General features: G+C 47.2%; 1 protein-coding gene and 1 pseudogene across 4 annotated transcripts in view; one reads left to right on the top strand and one right to left on the bottom strand.

The window, feature by feature from the left end:
• ATAD2 (ATPase family AAA domain containing 2) overlaps positions 1-16,846 on the top strand; it is a 121,025-nt gene that overhangs the window by 8,098 nt on the left and 96,081 nt on the right. For 2 of the 4 annotated variants that reach the window (XM_063726333.1, XM_024250666.3), the window contains exon 1: positions 11,356-12,040. The exons of 1 other annotated variant lie outside the window; for it this stretch is intronic. In XM_063726333.1, the coding sequence (XP_063582403.1) occupies positions 11,870-12,040 (171 nt within the window). In that variant the 5' untranslated portion in view covers positions 11,356-11,869. 4 annotated transcript variants of the gene reach the window in all.
• On the bottom strand, positions 5,980-7,694 carry LOC100444620 (inosine-5'-monophosphate dehydrogenase 1-like; annotated as a pseudogene).

Below are 16,846 nucleotides of genomic sequence, written 5' to 3'. Positions count from 1 at the left end.
AAGTGTATTTCCCTGTAGGATTTCCACAGAAGGAGGCTGGGCCCTGCCTAAACCAAACCCACCCAAAGAGAAAAATCTCCCAGACAGAAGGGGAATCTGGGATATAGTTAAAACATGGAATAGAATAGCTAATATATGGCAAATGTCAATAATGTCTCCCCACCTCCATTTAATTAATTTTTTTTCTTTTGTGGGAAATCAATAAGATTGGGTATAAAATTTAAGTAAGCTCACATTTGCAACATTCCTGAAAGAAATCCCAGTCCAAATTAATGTTTACTTTCTAATTTTGCTACCAAAGAACAGAAAGGGATCCACCTATGACCTCATCCCAAATGAGGTAGTGGAATCATGATTAGCTCTTACCTGAGCCTCGTTTCTGTAGCACGTGAAGTAAAAACACTTGAGTCTTTTTGAAGCAGTCAGGGTTACCAACAAGAACCTCCATTTCTTTTTTTTTTTGAGACGGAGTCTCACTCCATCGCCCAAGCTGGAGTGCAGTGGCACAATCTCAGCTCACTGCAACCTCCGCCTCCTAGGTTCAAGCAATTCTCCTGCCTCAGCCTCCCGAGTAGCTGCGATTACAGTCGTGTGCCACTGCACCCAGCTAATTTTTGTATTTTTAGTAGAGACGGAGTTTTGCCATGTTGGCCAGGTTAAACTCTTGATCTCAAGTGATCCACCTGCCTTGGCCTCCCAAAGTTCTGGGACTACAGGCGCCCGCCACCACACCCAGCTAATTTTTGTATTTTTAGTAGAGATGGGGTTTTACCATGTTGGCCCAGCTGGTCTTGAACTCCTGACATCAGGTGATCCACCCGCCTCAGCCTCCCAAAGTGCTGGAATTGCAGGTGTGAGCCACCACACCCAGCCTCTACTGCCTTTTTTTTTTTTTTTTTTCCTAAATCAAGTCACTCCTAACTAGAATAGTTAAGATTAGAAAAGATAGAATTGGTCACCAAGAGAAGACCAATCCCAGACCAAATGTACAATATATATTTCCCAGGGGTGCTATATGTAACAAATTACCACAAACTTGGTAACCTTTAAAAACACAGGAATGTATTCTCTCACAGTTCAAGAGTCCGGAAGTCTGAAATCAAAGCGTCAGCCAGGTTGATTCTTCCTGGAGATTTGGAGGAAGAATCTGTTCCATGCTTCTCTCCTGGCTTGTGGTGGTTGCTGGCAAACCTTGGCATTTCTTGGCTTATAAACACATCACTGCAATCTCTGCCTGTCTTCACATCACTGCCTTCTCTGTGTCTGTATGCACCAATCTGTCTATCCTTTCCCTTATAAGAACTCTAGTCATTGGATTTAGGGCTCACCATAAACCAGAATAATCTCATGTCGAGATTTTAATTACATCTGCAAAGATCCTATTTCCAAATCAGATCACATTCACAAGGGGAGGTTTATATCCTTTATGGGGGCACAGTTCAACTCACTAATCCAACCAAAAGCTGAAGCCAGTGTGGTAATTTTTTTTTTTTTTTTTTTTTTTGAGACAGAGTCTCGCTCTATCGCCCAGGCTAAAGTGCAGTGGCGAGATCTCGGCTCACTGCAGCCTCCACCTCCCAGGCTCAAGTGATCCTCCTGACTCAGTCTCCCAAGCAGCCGAGAGTACTGGCGTGCACCACCACACCCGGCTAATTTCTGTATTTTGGGTAGAGATGGGGCTCATGTTGCCCAGGCTGGTCTTGAATCTTTGGCCTCAAAGGATCCTCCTGCCTTGGCCTCCCAAAATGTTGGGAGGGCTAAAGCCACCACCCCCGGCTCCAGTGTGGTAATTCCTTAATGTTTAATATTATAAAGAGAGAATAAAGGAATAGAGAAAAGCTTTTGGCTGGCCATCTATTAGTGTTCTGGAATTTTGATTTCTTTGCTTAGTTTTTTTTTTAATTTTATTAAAACTTTTTTTTTTTTTGAGACAGTGTCTTGCTCTGTCCCCCAGGCTAGAGTGCAGTGGCGCCATCTTCTGGGCTCACTGCAACCTCTGCCTCCCAGTTTCAAGCAATTCTCCTGTCTCAGCCTCCAAGTAGCTGGGATTATAGGCGTGCCACCACACCCAACTAATTTTTGTATTTTTAGTAGAGACACAGTTTCACTATGTTGGCCAGGCTGGTCTCGAACTCCTAGCGTCAAGTGATCCGCCCACCTTGGCCTTCCAAAGTGCTGGGATTACAGGCATGAGCCACTGTGCCCAGCCTGCCTTCATGTTGTACAACCCCAAGAATAATCAATATTCTGACTTCTAACAGCAAAAGTTAGTTTTGTCTGTGTTTCTGCTTAATATAAAAGGAATTATACAGGCTCCTTTTGCTTAATATTCTGTTTGTAAGATTTATTAATATTATTGCATCTAGTTATTGTACATAGTTTTTGACCTAGCCATTGCACTTCTAGAAATTTATTCTACAGATACAATGTAGAAGTGATATTTGAACCTATTTATTCATAGCAGTTATGCAATAGCAAGAGAACAGAAACAAATGTTCAGCAAGAAAGGTCTACTTAAATAAAATACAGTGTGTCCACAAAGTGGACTATGATGTTGCTGAACAAAGAGAGGAAGTTCTCTATGTACTCACAGGGAAAGATCACTAAGACCTAGATAAAGAAGCACAATACAGAACAGACTGTACAGTATGCTATATTTGTGTAAACAGGGTGGAAATTAATACCCATGCAAACACATGCTCATACTTACTTGTATAGTATAAATCAGAGGTTAGAAAACTAGCCAGGTGTGGTGGTTCATGTCTGTAATCCCAGCACTTCGGAAGGCCAAGGTGGGCAGATCATCTGAGCTCAGGAGTTGGCGACTAGCTTGGCCGATATGGTGAAACCCCGTCTCTACTAAAAATACAAAGAAAAAAAAAAGCCAGGCTTGATGGTGCTTGCCTGTAATCCCAGCTACTCGGGAGGCTGAGGCAGAAGAATCACTTGAGCCTGGGAAGCAGAGGTTGCAGTGAGCTGAGGTCGCACCATTGCACTCCAGCCTGGGCAACAAGAGCAAAACTGCATCTCAAAAAAAAAAAAAAAGAAAGAAAGAAAGAAAAAGAAAACTGTGACCTCCTTGGGACAAATACAGCCTGAGACCTGTTTTTGTAAATAAAGTGTTATTGAAACACAATCATGCCCATTTGTGTCTATATTGTATGTGGCCACTTTTTCACTATTATGGGATTGAGTAATTGCTACAAATATCATACCATCCACAAAACCTAGAATATTTACTCTCTGGCCATTTACAGAAAAAGTTTGCCAGCCCCTAGGGTAGTGGGTTAAATAGTGGCTCCAAAAAGATATATTCAAGTCCTAACCCCCCTCTTATCTGTGAATGTGATCTGATTTGGAAACAGGGTCTTTGCAGATATAACTAAGATCTTAAAATGAGATCATCCTGGATTTAGGGTGTGCTCTAAATAGTTCAATGACTGATGTCCTTATAAGAGAAAAGGGGAGCTGGGCGCGGTTGCTGACGCCTGTAATCCCAGCGCTTTGGGAGGCCGAGGCAGGTGGATCATGAGGTCAGGAGTTCAAGACCAGCCTGGACAAAAATACAAAAATTAGCTGGGCATGGTGGCAGGCGCCTGTAATCCCAGCTACTCTGGAGGCTGAGGCAGGAGAATCACTTGAACCCGGGAGGCAGAGGTTGCAGTGAGCCAAGATCGCACCACTGCACTCCAGCCTGGGCAACAGAGCGAGACTTCATCTCAAAAAAAGAGGAAGTGGGGAGAGATTTGAGTATAAGCACAAAAAGACAAGAAAGAAGGACATATGCTGGTGAAAGCAGAGTGTGGACTTACACTCCTACAAGCCAAGAAACTCCGAAGGTTGTCAGCAGACACCAGCAGCTGGGAGACAGGCATGGAATAGATTCTCGCTTAGAGCCCCCAGAAGGAAGCAACATGGCCAACACCTTGATTTTGGATTTCTTGTCTCCTGAACCATCAGAGAATAAATTTCTGTTGTTTTAAGCCACCAAGTTTTTGGTAAGTTGTTGCAGCAGCCTCAGGAAATGAACATACCTGGTATAGATGATCTCTGGAAGGATACCCAAGAAATGAATAACTTTGGTTGCTGATGGGAAGGGTGACAAGATGGCTAGCAAACAGGCATATGAAGGAGACTTTTCATCCATATGCTCCTTTGTAACTTAAAAGTTAACCATATGAATATACTACATCTTGAAAAATAAATACAAATGTAAGTAGAAAAGTTAATAACTCCCAATTGGTTTAGCCCAGGGAAGAGAGTTACCTCTGATTGTAGCAGGTGTCCAAAATAATCACTGTAAAGCGTGTTGCCTTTTTAGTCTGCTCAGCTCTGACCAGCTAAAATAGCCTCCCCTCCTGCTGGTGTGGCTTCCTGTGGATGGCCTCACAAAGTCACTTTATGTCAACAGCACACCTAGACAAAGTCCTTCTGCTGAAGGCAGACAGGATCTTCTGTAGGCTGTGATCTGAAATAGATCCCCCATCTGTGTCCATTTCGCTTCTGCTCACTGCTGCTAGTCCAGGCCAACATCTTCTCTCACCAGGACAGTGCAGTAACCTCCTAGTTTTTCATTCTACATCTGTTCTTGCTACTTCCAATCATTCTCACCAGAGCCAATCATGTGACTTCTTTCCTTTGCTGTCCTTTCACAGCTGCTCTTTGCAAATAGATCAAAACCAAACTCCCATCCTGGCATGGTGGTGCATGCCTGTAGTCCCAGCTACTCAGGAGGCTGAGGTGGGAGGATTGGTTGAATCCAGGAGTTCAAGGTTGTAGCAAGCGGTGATTGCGCCTGTGAATAGCCACTGCACTGCAGCCTGGGCAACACAGGGAGACCCTGTCTCTAAAATAAATCAATAAATGTTTAAAAAAAAAAAAAAAACCCTCCTGGCTGGGCGCAGTGGCTCACGCCTCTAATCCCACCATTTTGGGAGGCCTAAGTGGGCAGATCACCTGAGCTCAGGAGTTGGAGACCAGCCTGGGCAACATGGCAAAATCCTGTCTCCACGAAAAATACAAAAAATTAGCTGGGAGCAGAGGTGTGCCCCTGTAGTCCCAGCTACTCCCAGCTACTTGGGAGGTGGAGGTTGCAGTGAGCCAAAATCCCACCACTGCACTCCAGCCTGGGTGACAGAGTGAGATCCTTTCTCAAAACAGCAACAACAACAACAAAACCCCTCTGTATTGTGCTCTTGAAGCGCACCATCTTGCCCATGCATACCCTTCTATTCTCAATAGCTATCTCTCTAGCAATCAACTCTTTCCTCACCACATTCCAGAACAGCGCGACACAAATCACTCTGTGGATAAGAATCACCAGGAGACTTCCTGAAAGAAATCCAAGTTTCCAGGCCTTATCTCAGACCCATGAAATCAGACTCTTTAGAGGAGGCACCTGAAGCTGTGTGTAGTGTGTTGATTTTTATTTTTATTATTATTATTATTATTTTTGGCATTGAGACCTGCTTGATTTATTCTGATTATTTAATACACAATGACGCAACTGTGATCCCAAAGTGTGCAAAGTTAAAGCCTTCAACTGCAGCTGAGAAGAGGGCAGGAATGGTACACCTGGGGATGGTGGTGAGTCAGGAAGGAGGGGCAGGCAGCCATGACCAGAGCAGCCTTCTCCCCAGGGCCAGGGACAGGGGAGTGGCCTGAGGAGCAGGACCCAGGGGTAGCCCAGGGCTGGGGAAGGGGGCAGAGACCTCCCCTTGGCCTAGGTCAGGGGCTCAGAAGTGCCACATGGCTGAGGGGGCAGCGGGCCAGAGGCAGAGCCAGGAGAGCACCATTTCCTGGGGGGCTGGGAGCAGGGAAGTGCCCTACAGGAGAAGCCAGGAGGGGCTGCCTGCCCCTGGGGTGGGGGCCAGGCTGGAGCAGGCTGCAGCAAGACCTGAAGCAGGCATAGGGCCTGAGAGCCCAGCTGGCTGGGCTCTGGGGGCCTCCCAGAGCAGCCTGGCCCAGGGAGCAGTCCTGACTCTGCAGGGGATGCCCAGCAAGGGGCCGCAGACCCCTCAGAACTTCCCCTCCTCTCTCCCTGGAAAGGAGCTGGGGAACCCGTAGTGCAAATCTGGGGACAATTCAGTGACGGAGGGAGGCTATACCTGAAGGTGGACACTGGGGGATGCCCCCTCCATCACCTTGGCCTCCACTGTTGTCCTCAATACAGCCGCTTCGAAGAGTGCAGGCCATGGATGCCACCCTCGATCTGGGCCGACATGGTACGCTTCTCACACTTGAGCTCTCCTGAGTACATCGTGGACCAAAGGACAGACAGGCTGCGGGCCCTGATATCCTGGCAGCCATGCTGGATACCCGCTATGAGGTAGGGCACGAACTTCTGAATGGACCCTTTGTCCTGGATGGAGCCCGAGACACCCTGTGTGATCTTCACCTTATCCCCATCGCTGAAGTATCGTTTCTGGCTGCTGCTGCTCTTCTTCGTGGCATCCAGCGAGCCTGTGCCCTGGTATTTCTTGAGCCGCACCCCATCTGAGAACTATTCGCTGGGGGCCTCCGAGGTGGCAGCCAGCAGGGAGCCCATCATCACTATGGAGGCACCAAGGGCCAGCACCTTGACGTGCCCCACAGTCAGGACGCCACCTTCAGCTATGATGGGCACACCAAAGTGCCGGGCATACTCAGCCACCTTGTACACACAGTGCCCTGGGGCCAACCACAGGCCATCACTTCCTGGGTGATGCAGAGGGAGCCACAGCCTATGCCCACACACAGCCCGTCCACACCAGCGTCAATCAGGTTCTTGGCCTGGGCTGCTGTCACCACGTTCCCCCCAATCACCTGGAGGTGGGAGTACTTCTGTTTGATGTAATACACCATGGCAGTTGATACACCAAGTTCCCTTGGGACAAGTCCAAGACTATGACGTCGACGCCCGCCTGGGTGAGCAGGTCCAGGCGGTATTTGTCATCCTCACGGGTGCCCACAGCTGCCCCACACAGCAGCTGCTCATGGGAATCCTTGGAGGCCACAGGGTAGTCTCGGTTCTTCAGGTCAGTGAGGGCAATGATGGCCACCAGCTCATCATCGTCATTGACGATAGGCAGCTTCCCTTTCTTGCTGTGCTGCAGGATCTCACTTGCCTCTTTCAACATCACTCCTGCTGGAGCCACCACCAGCTCGATCCTTGGCATCATCACCTCACTGAGGAGGGTGGTGTGATCCTTCTCAGCAAGAAAGTCAATCTCTCGGGAGGTGATGATGCCCACCAGCTTGCTGCCCATGGTGCCCATCTCAGTGATGGGGATACCAGAGAAGCCATGCCTCATCTTGGCCTCCAGCACATCACCCACAGGGTGCGAGGGGCTCAGCACCACGGGGTCCGTGATGAAGCCACGTTCAAACTTCTTGACCTTCCGCACCTCATTGGCCTGTAACTCTGGGGTGCAGTTGTGGTGAATGAAACCAATACCTCCCATCAGAGCCATCACGATGGCCATGTCACCCTCTGTCACAGTGTCCAAGGAGGAGGAGATCAGCGGCGTCTTCAGCGTGATCTTCCAGGTAAGGGCTGAGGTCAGGTCCACCTCATCAGCTATGAAGTCTATGAATCCTGGGAGAATCAGGAACTCGTTGTAGGTGAGGCTGTTGGCGCTGGCGAAGAGCTGCTGTGCGGTGAGCCCGCTCTCGGGGACGTAGCCGGTGCCAGGGCTCATCAGGTCATCTGCCATGCTGCCGGAGACCCCGTGACCCAACATAAACACCCGCGCAGCCGCCAGCCCGCCAGGGCGGGCTATTTTTATTTTTTGAGACTGGGTGTCACTATGTTCCCCCCACTGGTTTGGAACTGCTGGGCTCAAGTGATCCTCCCACCTCAGCCTCCCAAGTAGCTAGTACTACAGGCCCGCACCACCACACCTGGCTTTGTGTAGTGTGTAATAAGCTCCCTGGGGAATTCTATCTTTGAAGTTCTGGAAGCATTTTCAACTGTTTTGGACTTCCTACCTCAGGGCCTTTGCACTTGTTCTTCCCATTCCCTGGAAAACTCTGCCAATTTTTTGAATGGCTGATTCCTTCTCATATTTTACGTATCATCTAAAATGTCGCCTCCTCAGACTGATCTTTCTTTTTTATTTATTTATTTTTGAGGTGGAGTCCCACTCTGTCGCCAAGGCTGGAGTGCAGTGGCATGATATTGGCTCATTGCAACCTCTGCCTCACGGGTTCAAGCAGTTCTCCTGCCTCAGCCTCCCGAGTAGCTGGGATTACAAGTGTGTGCCACCATACCTGGCTAATTTTTGTATTTGTAGTAGAGACAAGGTTTTGCCATGTTGGCCAGGCTAGTCTCGAACTCCTGACCTCAAGCAATCTGCCTGCCTCGCCCTCCCAAAGTGCTGGGATTACAGGTGTGACACATGCATGGCCTCAGACCTTTCTTTCTTTCTTTTTTTGAGATGGAGTTTCGCTCTTGTTGCCCAAGCTGGAGTGCAATGGCGTAATCTCAGTTCACCGCAACCTCTGCCTCCCAGGTTCAAGAGATTCTTCTGCCTCAGCCTCCTGAGTAGCTGGAATTACAGGCACCCGCCACCACGCCCGGCTAATTTTGTATTTTTGGTAGAGACAGGGTTTCTCCATGTTGGTCAGGCTGGTCTAGAACTCCCGACCTCAGGTAATACCCACCTCGGCCTCCCAAAGTGCTGGGATTACAGGCGTGAGCGGCCCCGCCTGGCCTCAGATTGACCTTTCAAGTCCACTGTGTTTCTCTCCTCTTCCTTCAACCACTCTGTATCACATGACCCTGTTTCATTTTTTTTATACCACTTGCTATAATGAAGTTACCTTGTTTATTTACTTCCTTGTTTATCCACTGAGTACCTCTTAGAATGTAAGCTCCATGAACCTAGGGTTTCTGGTTCACTGCTTTACTCCCTGCACCTCTAACTATGCTTAGAATAAGACGGGGGCTCAATTAAAATTTCCTAAATAAACAAATCAAGTGAGATGGTATATACGGTATATAGTCTTGTGGGTTTTGTTTTTTTTTTTTTGTGACGGAGTCTCGCTCTGTCACCAGGTTGGAGTGCAGTAGTGCCATCTCGGCTCACTGCAACCTCCGCCTCCCAGGTTCAAGCAATCCTCCTGCCTCAGCCTCCTGAGTAGCTGGGGCTACAGGCGTGCACCACCACGCCCAGCTAATTTTTTGTATTTTTAGTAGAGACGGGGTTTCACCATGTTGACCAAGATGGTCTCAATCTCTTGACCTTGTGATCTGTCTGCCTCGGCCTCCCAAAGTGCTGGGATTACAGGCGTGAGCCACCATGCCCAGCCATATATAGTATTTTAAAACCAAGTAATAGTAAACTCTGCTACTTTTTAAATTTTTTAAAACTGTGCTACTTTAAATATTGTTCCTTCCTTTTTCACTTATGTTGGTTAAACAATTATTTTAAAGTTTTTTCTATTGTAAAAGTGAAGCATATTCATGCAAGAAAACTCAGAAAAATTGTTTGGGCATGGTGGCTCACACCTGTATGTAATCCCAGGCTTTGGGAGGCCATGGTGGGAGGATTGCTTGAGGCCAGGAGTTTGAGACCAGCCTGGGCAACAGAGTGAGACCCCGTCTCTAAAAACAAATTGGTCCCAGCTACTCGGGAGGCTGAGGTGGGAGGATTGCTTGAGCCCTGGAGGTCAAAGCTGCAGTGAACCGTGGCTGCGCCACTGCACTCCAGCCTGGGTGACAGAACAATAATCTGTCTTCCTGGGGACGGTGGCTCACGCCTGTAATCCTAGCACTTTGGGAGGCCAAGGCAGGTTGATCACCTGAGGTCAGTAGTTCGAGACCAGCCTGGCCAACATGGCAAGACCCCGTCTCTACTAAAAATACAAAAATTAGTTGGGCATGGTGGTGCACGCCTAATACCAGCTACTTTGGAGGCTGAGGCAGGACAATTGCTTGAACCCGGGAGGCAGAGGTTGCAGTTAGCTGAGATCATGCCACTGCACTCCAGCCTGGGCAACAGAGCAAGACTCTGTCTCAAAAAAAAAAAAAAAAAGAACAAGAACCTGTCTCAAAAAAAAGCAGGACTCCCAGTTAAATGCGAAGTTCAGATAAACAACAAATACTTTTTATATGTCCCCAGACATTGGATTCTTCATTCAGCAGCCACGCAGATTATTTTTAAAGCCGAAATAAGTCAAACCTCTGTTCAAAACCCTGAGATGTCTTTTCATCTCAGGGTTTTGAATGGGAATTTGGGGGCTATAATAAAAGCCCTCAAAAGTTTCAAACTAAGACCCAGAGTACCGTAGGATCTGCTCCCAGTGGCTTTGTTCTCATTGGCCTCGCCACTCTCCCCTTCCTGCTTCCCGCCTCTTCTTCCAGAACCATCTAACCTTTAGGCCTTTGTCAGACTTCTCAGCCAGACCTTCCCTAATCACCCTATTTTAAATTGCACTCTTCCCTCCTCCTTCCTTACTTTATATTTCTCTGTAATGCTTGCCACTTTAAAACTTTTACATTTAGTTTATTGTCTTTCTCCTTCCACTAGAGTTTAAGTTCCATTAGGGCATTTTTGTTCTTTTTATTCACTGCTGCATCCCCAGTGCTTAGAATAATGCCTGGTACATAATAGAGGCTCAATATGTATTTAACAAATATTAAATTAATGAACTGTAGTTATCCAAATCAATAAATAGCTTTCGTTTATTTCACTAAGATCCCTCGGACATTCTGATCATTCAGCGTGTTACCTATTTCAAAGAAGTCAAGTAACTGCCATCTTAGAGAAGCCATCTTCTGTATTCTGTGATAATAGCGAACGCTTATTGAGCACTTATTATGTGCAAGCACGGCTCCAAGGTATCATAATAGTACTTTAGGGCCTTAGGTATTATAATCGGAGTTACTTTCCGATTATATGTACGTTCCGAAATACATATAAAAAGTATTTGTTGTTTATCTGAATTTCACATTTAACTGGGAGTCCTGCTGTTTTTGAGACAGGTTCTTTTTTTTTTTTTTTTTGAGACGGAGTCTTGCTCTGTTGCCCAGGCTGGAGTGCAGTGGCACGATCTTGGCTCACTGCAACCTGTGCCTCCCGGCTTCAAGCGATTCTCCTGCCTCAGCCTGTGAGGAAATTAGAACCCGGGGAGGTGAAAAATTTGTTCGAGATCTTCTGCGTGGGATGATCAATGGCAAAGATGGGTACAGAACCCGCGTCCTTAACTAAACGATGGCACTCTGCTGGCTCGCTTTTAGCTCCTTGTGTTTTCTTTCTTTTTGGTGGTTAACTTGTTTTCGTCAAGCCCTCAATTATTAAAAAAAAAAAAAGTTCTTAAGGCGCAAAGTCAAAACCTGTCAAAGGCTGAGTGCTTTATTTCCCTTCAGTCAAGGACTGGGCATTTTGCATTTGAATCCTGGATGGCGGGAAGCAGCAAGCAGGTGTCAACAGGGGTGGGGAGGAGACGCCGACCCCACCAGCCAATCAGAGCGCGCGGAGGCCTCCCTTCCCCCTTCGCCGTCCCCGCGCCAAAATTCCAAACGGGCTACGCACCGCTCTCACCGTCTCCTTCCGCCGAGCTCAGCGAGCCGGAACTATGTGAAGAAAAAGAAGTCAGCGTTTTCCCCAGGACTGTCCGCTCAGGTCCTCTATACTGTCGGCCTGTGTTCCTCTCCACATTGGCCCGGCCTCCTTCGCTCTACAAATGGGAGGAGAGTTTCGAGCCTAATGTTCTATGGTGGTGGCGTGGGCGGGACAGACAGCGGAGGGATTCTGGGCGCGCGCGCTGCGGCCGCTGGCGCGGAGCTTGTGGCGCCAGAATTCGGAGCGCGGAAGAGCCCGAGCTGCGGGCGACTGGCGCTGGAGCCCTCTCCGGTCGCGCACGCCGAGGACATTAGGGAGAGAAGATGGTGGTTCTCCGCAGCAGCTTGGAGCTGCACAACCACTCCGCCGCCTCGGCCACGGACTCCTTGGACCTGTCCAATGACTTCCTCAGTCTGGAGCAGATCGGCCGGAGGCGGCTCCGCTCGGCCGGCGCGGCGCAGAAGAAACCCGCGGCGACCACAGCCAAAGCGGGCGTGAGTACCGGCCTGAGGCGGGCTCCCTGGGCGGTTCCCGTGGGAACTGCCGGCAACCCGGCGCTCGGAGGGGCCTAGGGGTGGGCGTCGCCGGTCGGGGTGACAGTTGTCGGGGGAGAAGTGTGGTCGAGGACGAGTGAAATGGTAGCTCTCGGGATCGGAGGTGCGGGTCGGGTCGCTGAGCTGAGGCTGGCAGGGAGAGGACTAAGCATTTGGTCACCACCTACTTTTACGCAAGAGGAAATCGAAGCCCGCCACAGCAGAGTGCGGTCTGGGGCCAAGCCGCGGCTGTTCGGCCGCCCGCACGACCCCCCACTCCCTGGCCGATCGATCGCCCAGGCTCCTGCCCTAGGTTCGCATCAACCTGGAGGCAACACGCATCCCCTGACTGCTTTCTGTCTGCGCCATAAACGTTGTGGGGGAGGGGGCACAGGGACAGACAGGTGGTAATTCAGGTTCTTTGACCTCCATTAACGATCCAGAGGGGTTCCGTAATAACAGCGCAGTGAATAATACCAGGTTGCATAATGTGGAGGGATGAGGACCAGCATTTCCTGTACCCCCCCCCCAAGCCTCATCATAACCCTTTGAGAATGCATAGTTGTGATATCTCTTTGACAGATGAAGAAACGGACTCAAAAAGGTAAACAGTAAGGGGTAGATCTAAAATTGGAACTCAGATTGCCTGCCTCCCAAATCGTTCCCTTTCTATTCCGTCATGCTGCAGTTACAAGCAGTGTCTATAGGGGAAGTTTGGAAGGGAGGAAGGTCCTCTTGAAGTGCTGCTTCTAGGTCTGAAGTGCAGTGACGGTTTTTGCAGGGCAGAGTTAAAGCTGAGCAGAGTTACTCCCCTCCCATCCACCTCCCCACCCCAGCTGCTGAAAGAGGCCTAGATGGAGGGGTTTCAGCATTCACAGAAGGTTGAAGGAGTCGAGGAAGCTCGCTAGTAAATTTAGTTAAGGCAGTAAGTAATATATAGTTGGACTGAAGGTGTTGGAGTGAGTGAGGGTAGGCATGGAGTAGGAAAAATAGGACCTGAGAGAAGGTTGGGAACTTGGGAGTGAGAATGAGAGGCGCAGGAGAAGTGTGTGGTGGAGGTGACAATGTAATCCTCTTCAGTTCAGCAGACAATTTCAGGGTCTTGTATTAAGTCTTCTATTAAGATCTTGTATTTAGATAACTATATAAAATTAGTTGCCAGTATCTTTTGTGGGCATCCCATTCTGGTTGCTGCTCTACTGAGGGGAATGGGTTAAAAACTATAGTCCCTTCAATCTCTGAAATTGTGATTCCGAATTGAAAAGACAAGTAATTTCCTGATTCTCAGGATTTGTTTCTCAGTCATCTGCCAGGAATTGGCAGAGACCTGGAGAGGCCAAACACTTCTGCACTGAAATTGGTTACCTGACTTAATCTGTGTTCAGAAAAGCTGTTTCAATACTGATTGATTATTTATGTCCAGGGTAACACTAGATCCTATGAACATAATGATATATACTGATGTATTGAATACTGGTTAAATACATAGGCTCTTTTTTTTTTTTCTTCGAGACAGAGTCTCACTCTCTCCTCCAGGCTGGAGTGCACTGGTGCGATCTCGGCTCACCGCAACCTCCACCTCCCGGGTTCAAGCAGTTCTCCTGCCTCAGCCTCCCAAGTAGCTGGGATTACAGACGTACACCACCACGCTGGGGCTAATTTCTGTATTTTTAGTAGAGACAGGGTTTCTGTATGTTGGCCAGGCTGGTCTCGAACTCCGACCTCAGGTGATCCACTCGCTTCAGCCTCCCAAAATGCTGGGATTACAGATGTGAACCACCCTGCCTGGCCAAATATATAGACTCTTAAGAAAACTGTTAATTATGAATTTCAGTTTCAGCTTCTCAGGTTTACCAAAATCAGCAGGTTTCTACACTTGTTAAATGGGGTGCTACCCACCACATCGGTAGTGAGGATTAAATGTGATCATGTATGTAAGGAGATTAATTGAACAGTTAGCATATGGTTAGGACTCAGTCATTGTCAGCTATTAAGACCATCGTCAGTTTTAGTTAATGGCCACTCCGTTTTTTTTTCAGTTCCTCAGGAAAAAAACCTTAGGTCGTTGTTGACTCCTCACATCCAGTGCGTTAGCAAATTCTGATGGCTCTACTTTCAAAATATATTCCAAGTCTGACCACTTTATATGTCCTCCAGTGTTGCCATGCTGGTTCAAGCCATAATCTCTTTCCTGGATTATTTATTTATTTATTTATTTATTATTTTGAGAAAGAATCTTGCTCTGTCACGCAGGCTGGAGCGCAGTGACGTGATCTCGGCTTGCTGCAGTTTCCGCCTCCTGGGTTCAAGTGATTCTCCTGCTTCAGCCTCCCAAGTAGCTGGGATTACAGGCACACACCACCACGCCTAGCTAATTTTTGTGTTTTTGGTAGAGACGGTGTTTCACCGTTTTGGCCAGTCTGGTCTCAAACTCCCGGTCTCAGGTGATCGGCCCACCTCAGCCTCCCGAAGTGCTGGGATTACAGGCATGAGCCACTGCGCCTGACCATCTTTCCTGGATTATTATAATAGATTCTTGATTGGCCTCCTTCCTATTATGCCCCACCTTCCCTCAACAGTGAGTTCTCTTTATTTATGTATTTATTTATTTTCGAGACAGAGTCTTGCTCTGTCACCCAGGTTAGAGTGTAGTGGCACCAACACGGCTCACTGCAGCCTTAACCTCCCAGGATCAAGTGATCCTCCCACCTCAGCCTCCTAAGTAGCTGGGACTACAGGGGCACGCCACCACACCCAGCTCATTTTTAAGTTTTTTGTAGCAATGGAGTCTCACTATGTTGCTCAGGCTGGTCTCGAACTCCTGGACTCAAGCAATCTTTCAGTTTCAGCTTCCCAAATTGCTGGGATTAAAGGTGTGAACCACCACGCCCCACAAATAGTCAGTTCTTAATGCAGTGAATCTTTCTCTTTTTTTTTTTTTTTTTTTTTGAGTTGGAGTCTCGCTCTGTCACCCAGGCTGGAGTGCAGTGGCGCAATCTTGGCTCACTGCAAGCTCCACCTCCCGGGTTCACGCCATTCTCTTGCTTCAGCCTCCTGAGTAGCTGGGACTACAGGCGCCCGCCAACACGCCTGGCTAATTTTTTGTATTTTCAGTAGAGACGGGGTTTCACTGTGTTGGCCAGGGTGGTCTCGATCTCCTGACTTCATGATGATCCGCCCTCCTCAGCCTCCCACAGTGCTGGCATTAGAGGCGTGAGCCACCGCGCCCAGCAAATGCAGTGAATCTTTTAAAAAGTCGAAACAGTTGATCACTTAACACCCTCTTGAGACTCCCTATCTAAGTAAAAGTCTATAAGTTTGGAAGCAGCCCTAAGGTTCCCTGCATCCTTTATAATGACATCTTTTTCTACCCCTTTACAAAACCACTCTATTCCAGCCACACTGGCATAGCTACTTCTTAAATACCAGGGTCTTTCCATTTGGTATACCTCTGCTGGAAATACTCTTCCCCTTGATATCTGCATGACCCATTCTTTTAACTTTTTTTTTTAACATTATTTTAAACTAAAAAACAAAACCCCAGGAGTTATAGTACTTTAGTGTGGTCCAGAAATTGTACATATAAATAACTCAGTCCTTATAACCTTATGTGGTAGGTAAGATTTTTTTTTTTTTTTTTTGTATGAGAAAACTGATGCACAGAGACTTAAATAATTGCCCAAATTCACCTTATAGTAAGCTGTGTGACTGTGATTCAGATTTAGGAGTCTGTCTACCTCAAGTCTTTGCTAAAATTTCACCTTTGCAATGATGCTTACCATAAGCACCATATTTAAAATTACAAACCACTCACCTGACATGCCTCTCCTAGCACTTATCACCTTCCAACATTTTCTATACTTTTCTATTTTTAAGTATTTTTCTCTCTTCCCGAATCAGAATGTAACTGCACGGGAACTTGGATTTTGACTTTTTGTTTGGCAATGTTATCCCAGCACTTAGAACAGAACCTAGCAGGAAGTAAGTGTATATTAAATATTTGTTGTTGATTGTTCTTACTCTAAAGAGATATAAGTCTAGCAGAGGAGACCTAATAGCAATATACAGAGACTATTTGCCATAAATCCCATATTTGTGGTATATGGTGGTTGAGCAATTAGAATGCACTCTGCTGGATGTTGTAGGGTAGAAGGGATTCCCCCGCAACCCCCACCACAGTTCCCAGCAGGCATTATACCTTTTCGAGACAAAGTTTTCCTCCCTTTTATACATCAAGGTGTCTGTGTAGACCAAATTATAATCACAATGTTACTTAATGAGCATGGGATTGGATTGAAATAAATTGGTGGTCTTTAGGGGTAATATTCATACTGACAAGCCCATCAGTATCAGAAATGAAACATGTCTCTGTAATTGGAATGTTTTCTGATTTGGGGGCTTTATATTCAATACGTTTGGTTGGATTACACCTTGCTGTTTTACATCAATCATGCATTTCAGAGACTTCACTCCCTGATCACCCTGATTATATTTGGATATTTCTTAGTTTCCTCAGCCACATATTTATTGACAGAGCATTTCTTAGGCTAGGCTACTTTTATGGGTGATTACATTTATTCATATTAATTCATTAACTTGAATTTTTCCTAGTCTGATCTCAGACTGACCTTTTTTTTTTTCAAAATTTCTCATTACCTCTGATCAGGCTGATCTTATCTTCAAGTTCTGAGGTTACCTATAGTCACCTATTTATTAACTCCATTCTATTTTTACATTTTGAATATGATCTCATTCAGCTGGGCTTAT

This window comes from Pongo abelii, chromosome 7 (assembly GCF_028885655.2).
Source record: "Pongo abelii isolate AG06213 chromosome 7, NHGRI_mPonAbe1-v2.0_pri, whole genome shotgun sequence".
NCBI lineage: Eukaryota > Metazoa > Chordata > Mammalia > Primates > Hominidae > Pongo > Pongo abelii.
This window is presented reverse-complemented; position numbering and strand designations above follow the sequence as displayed.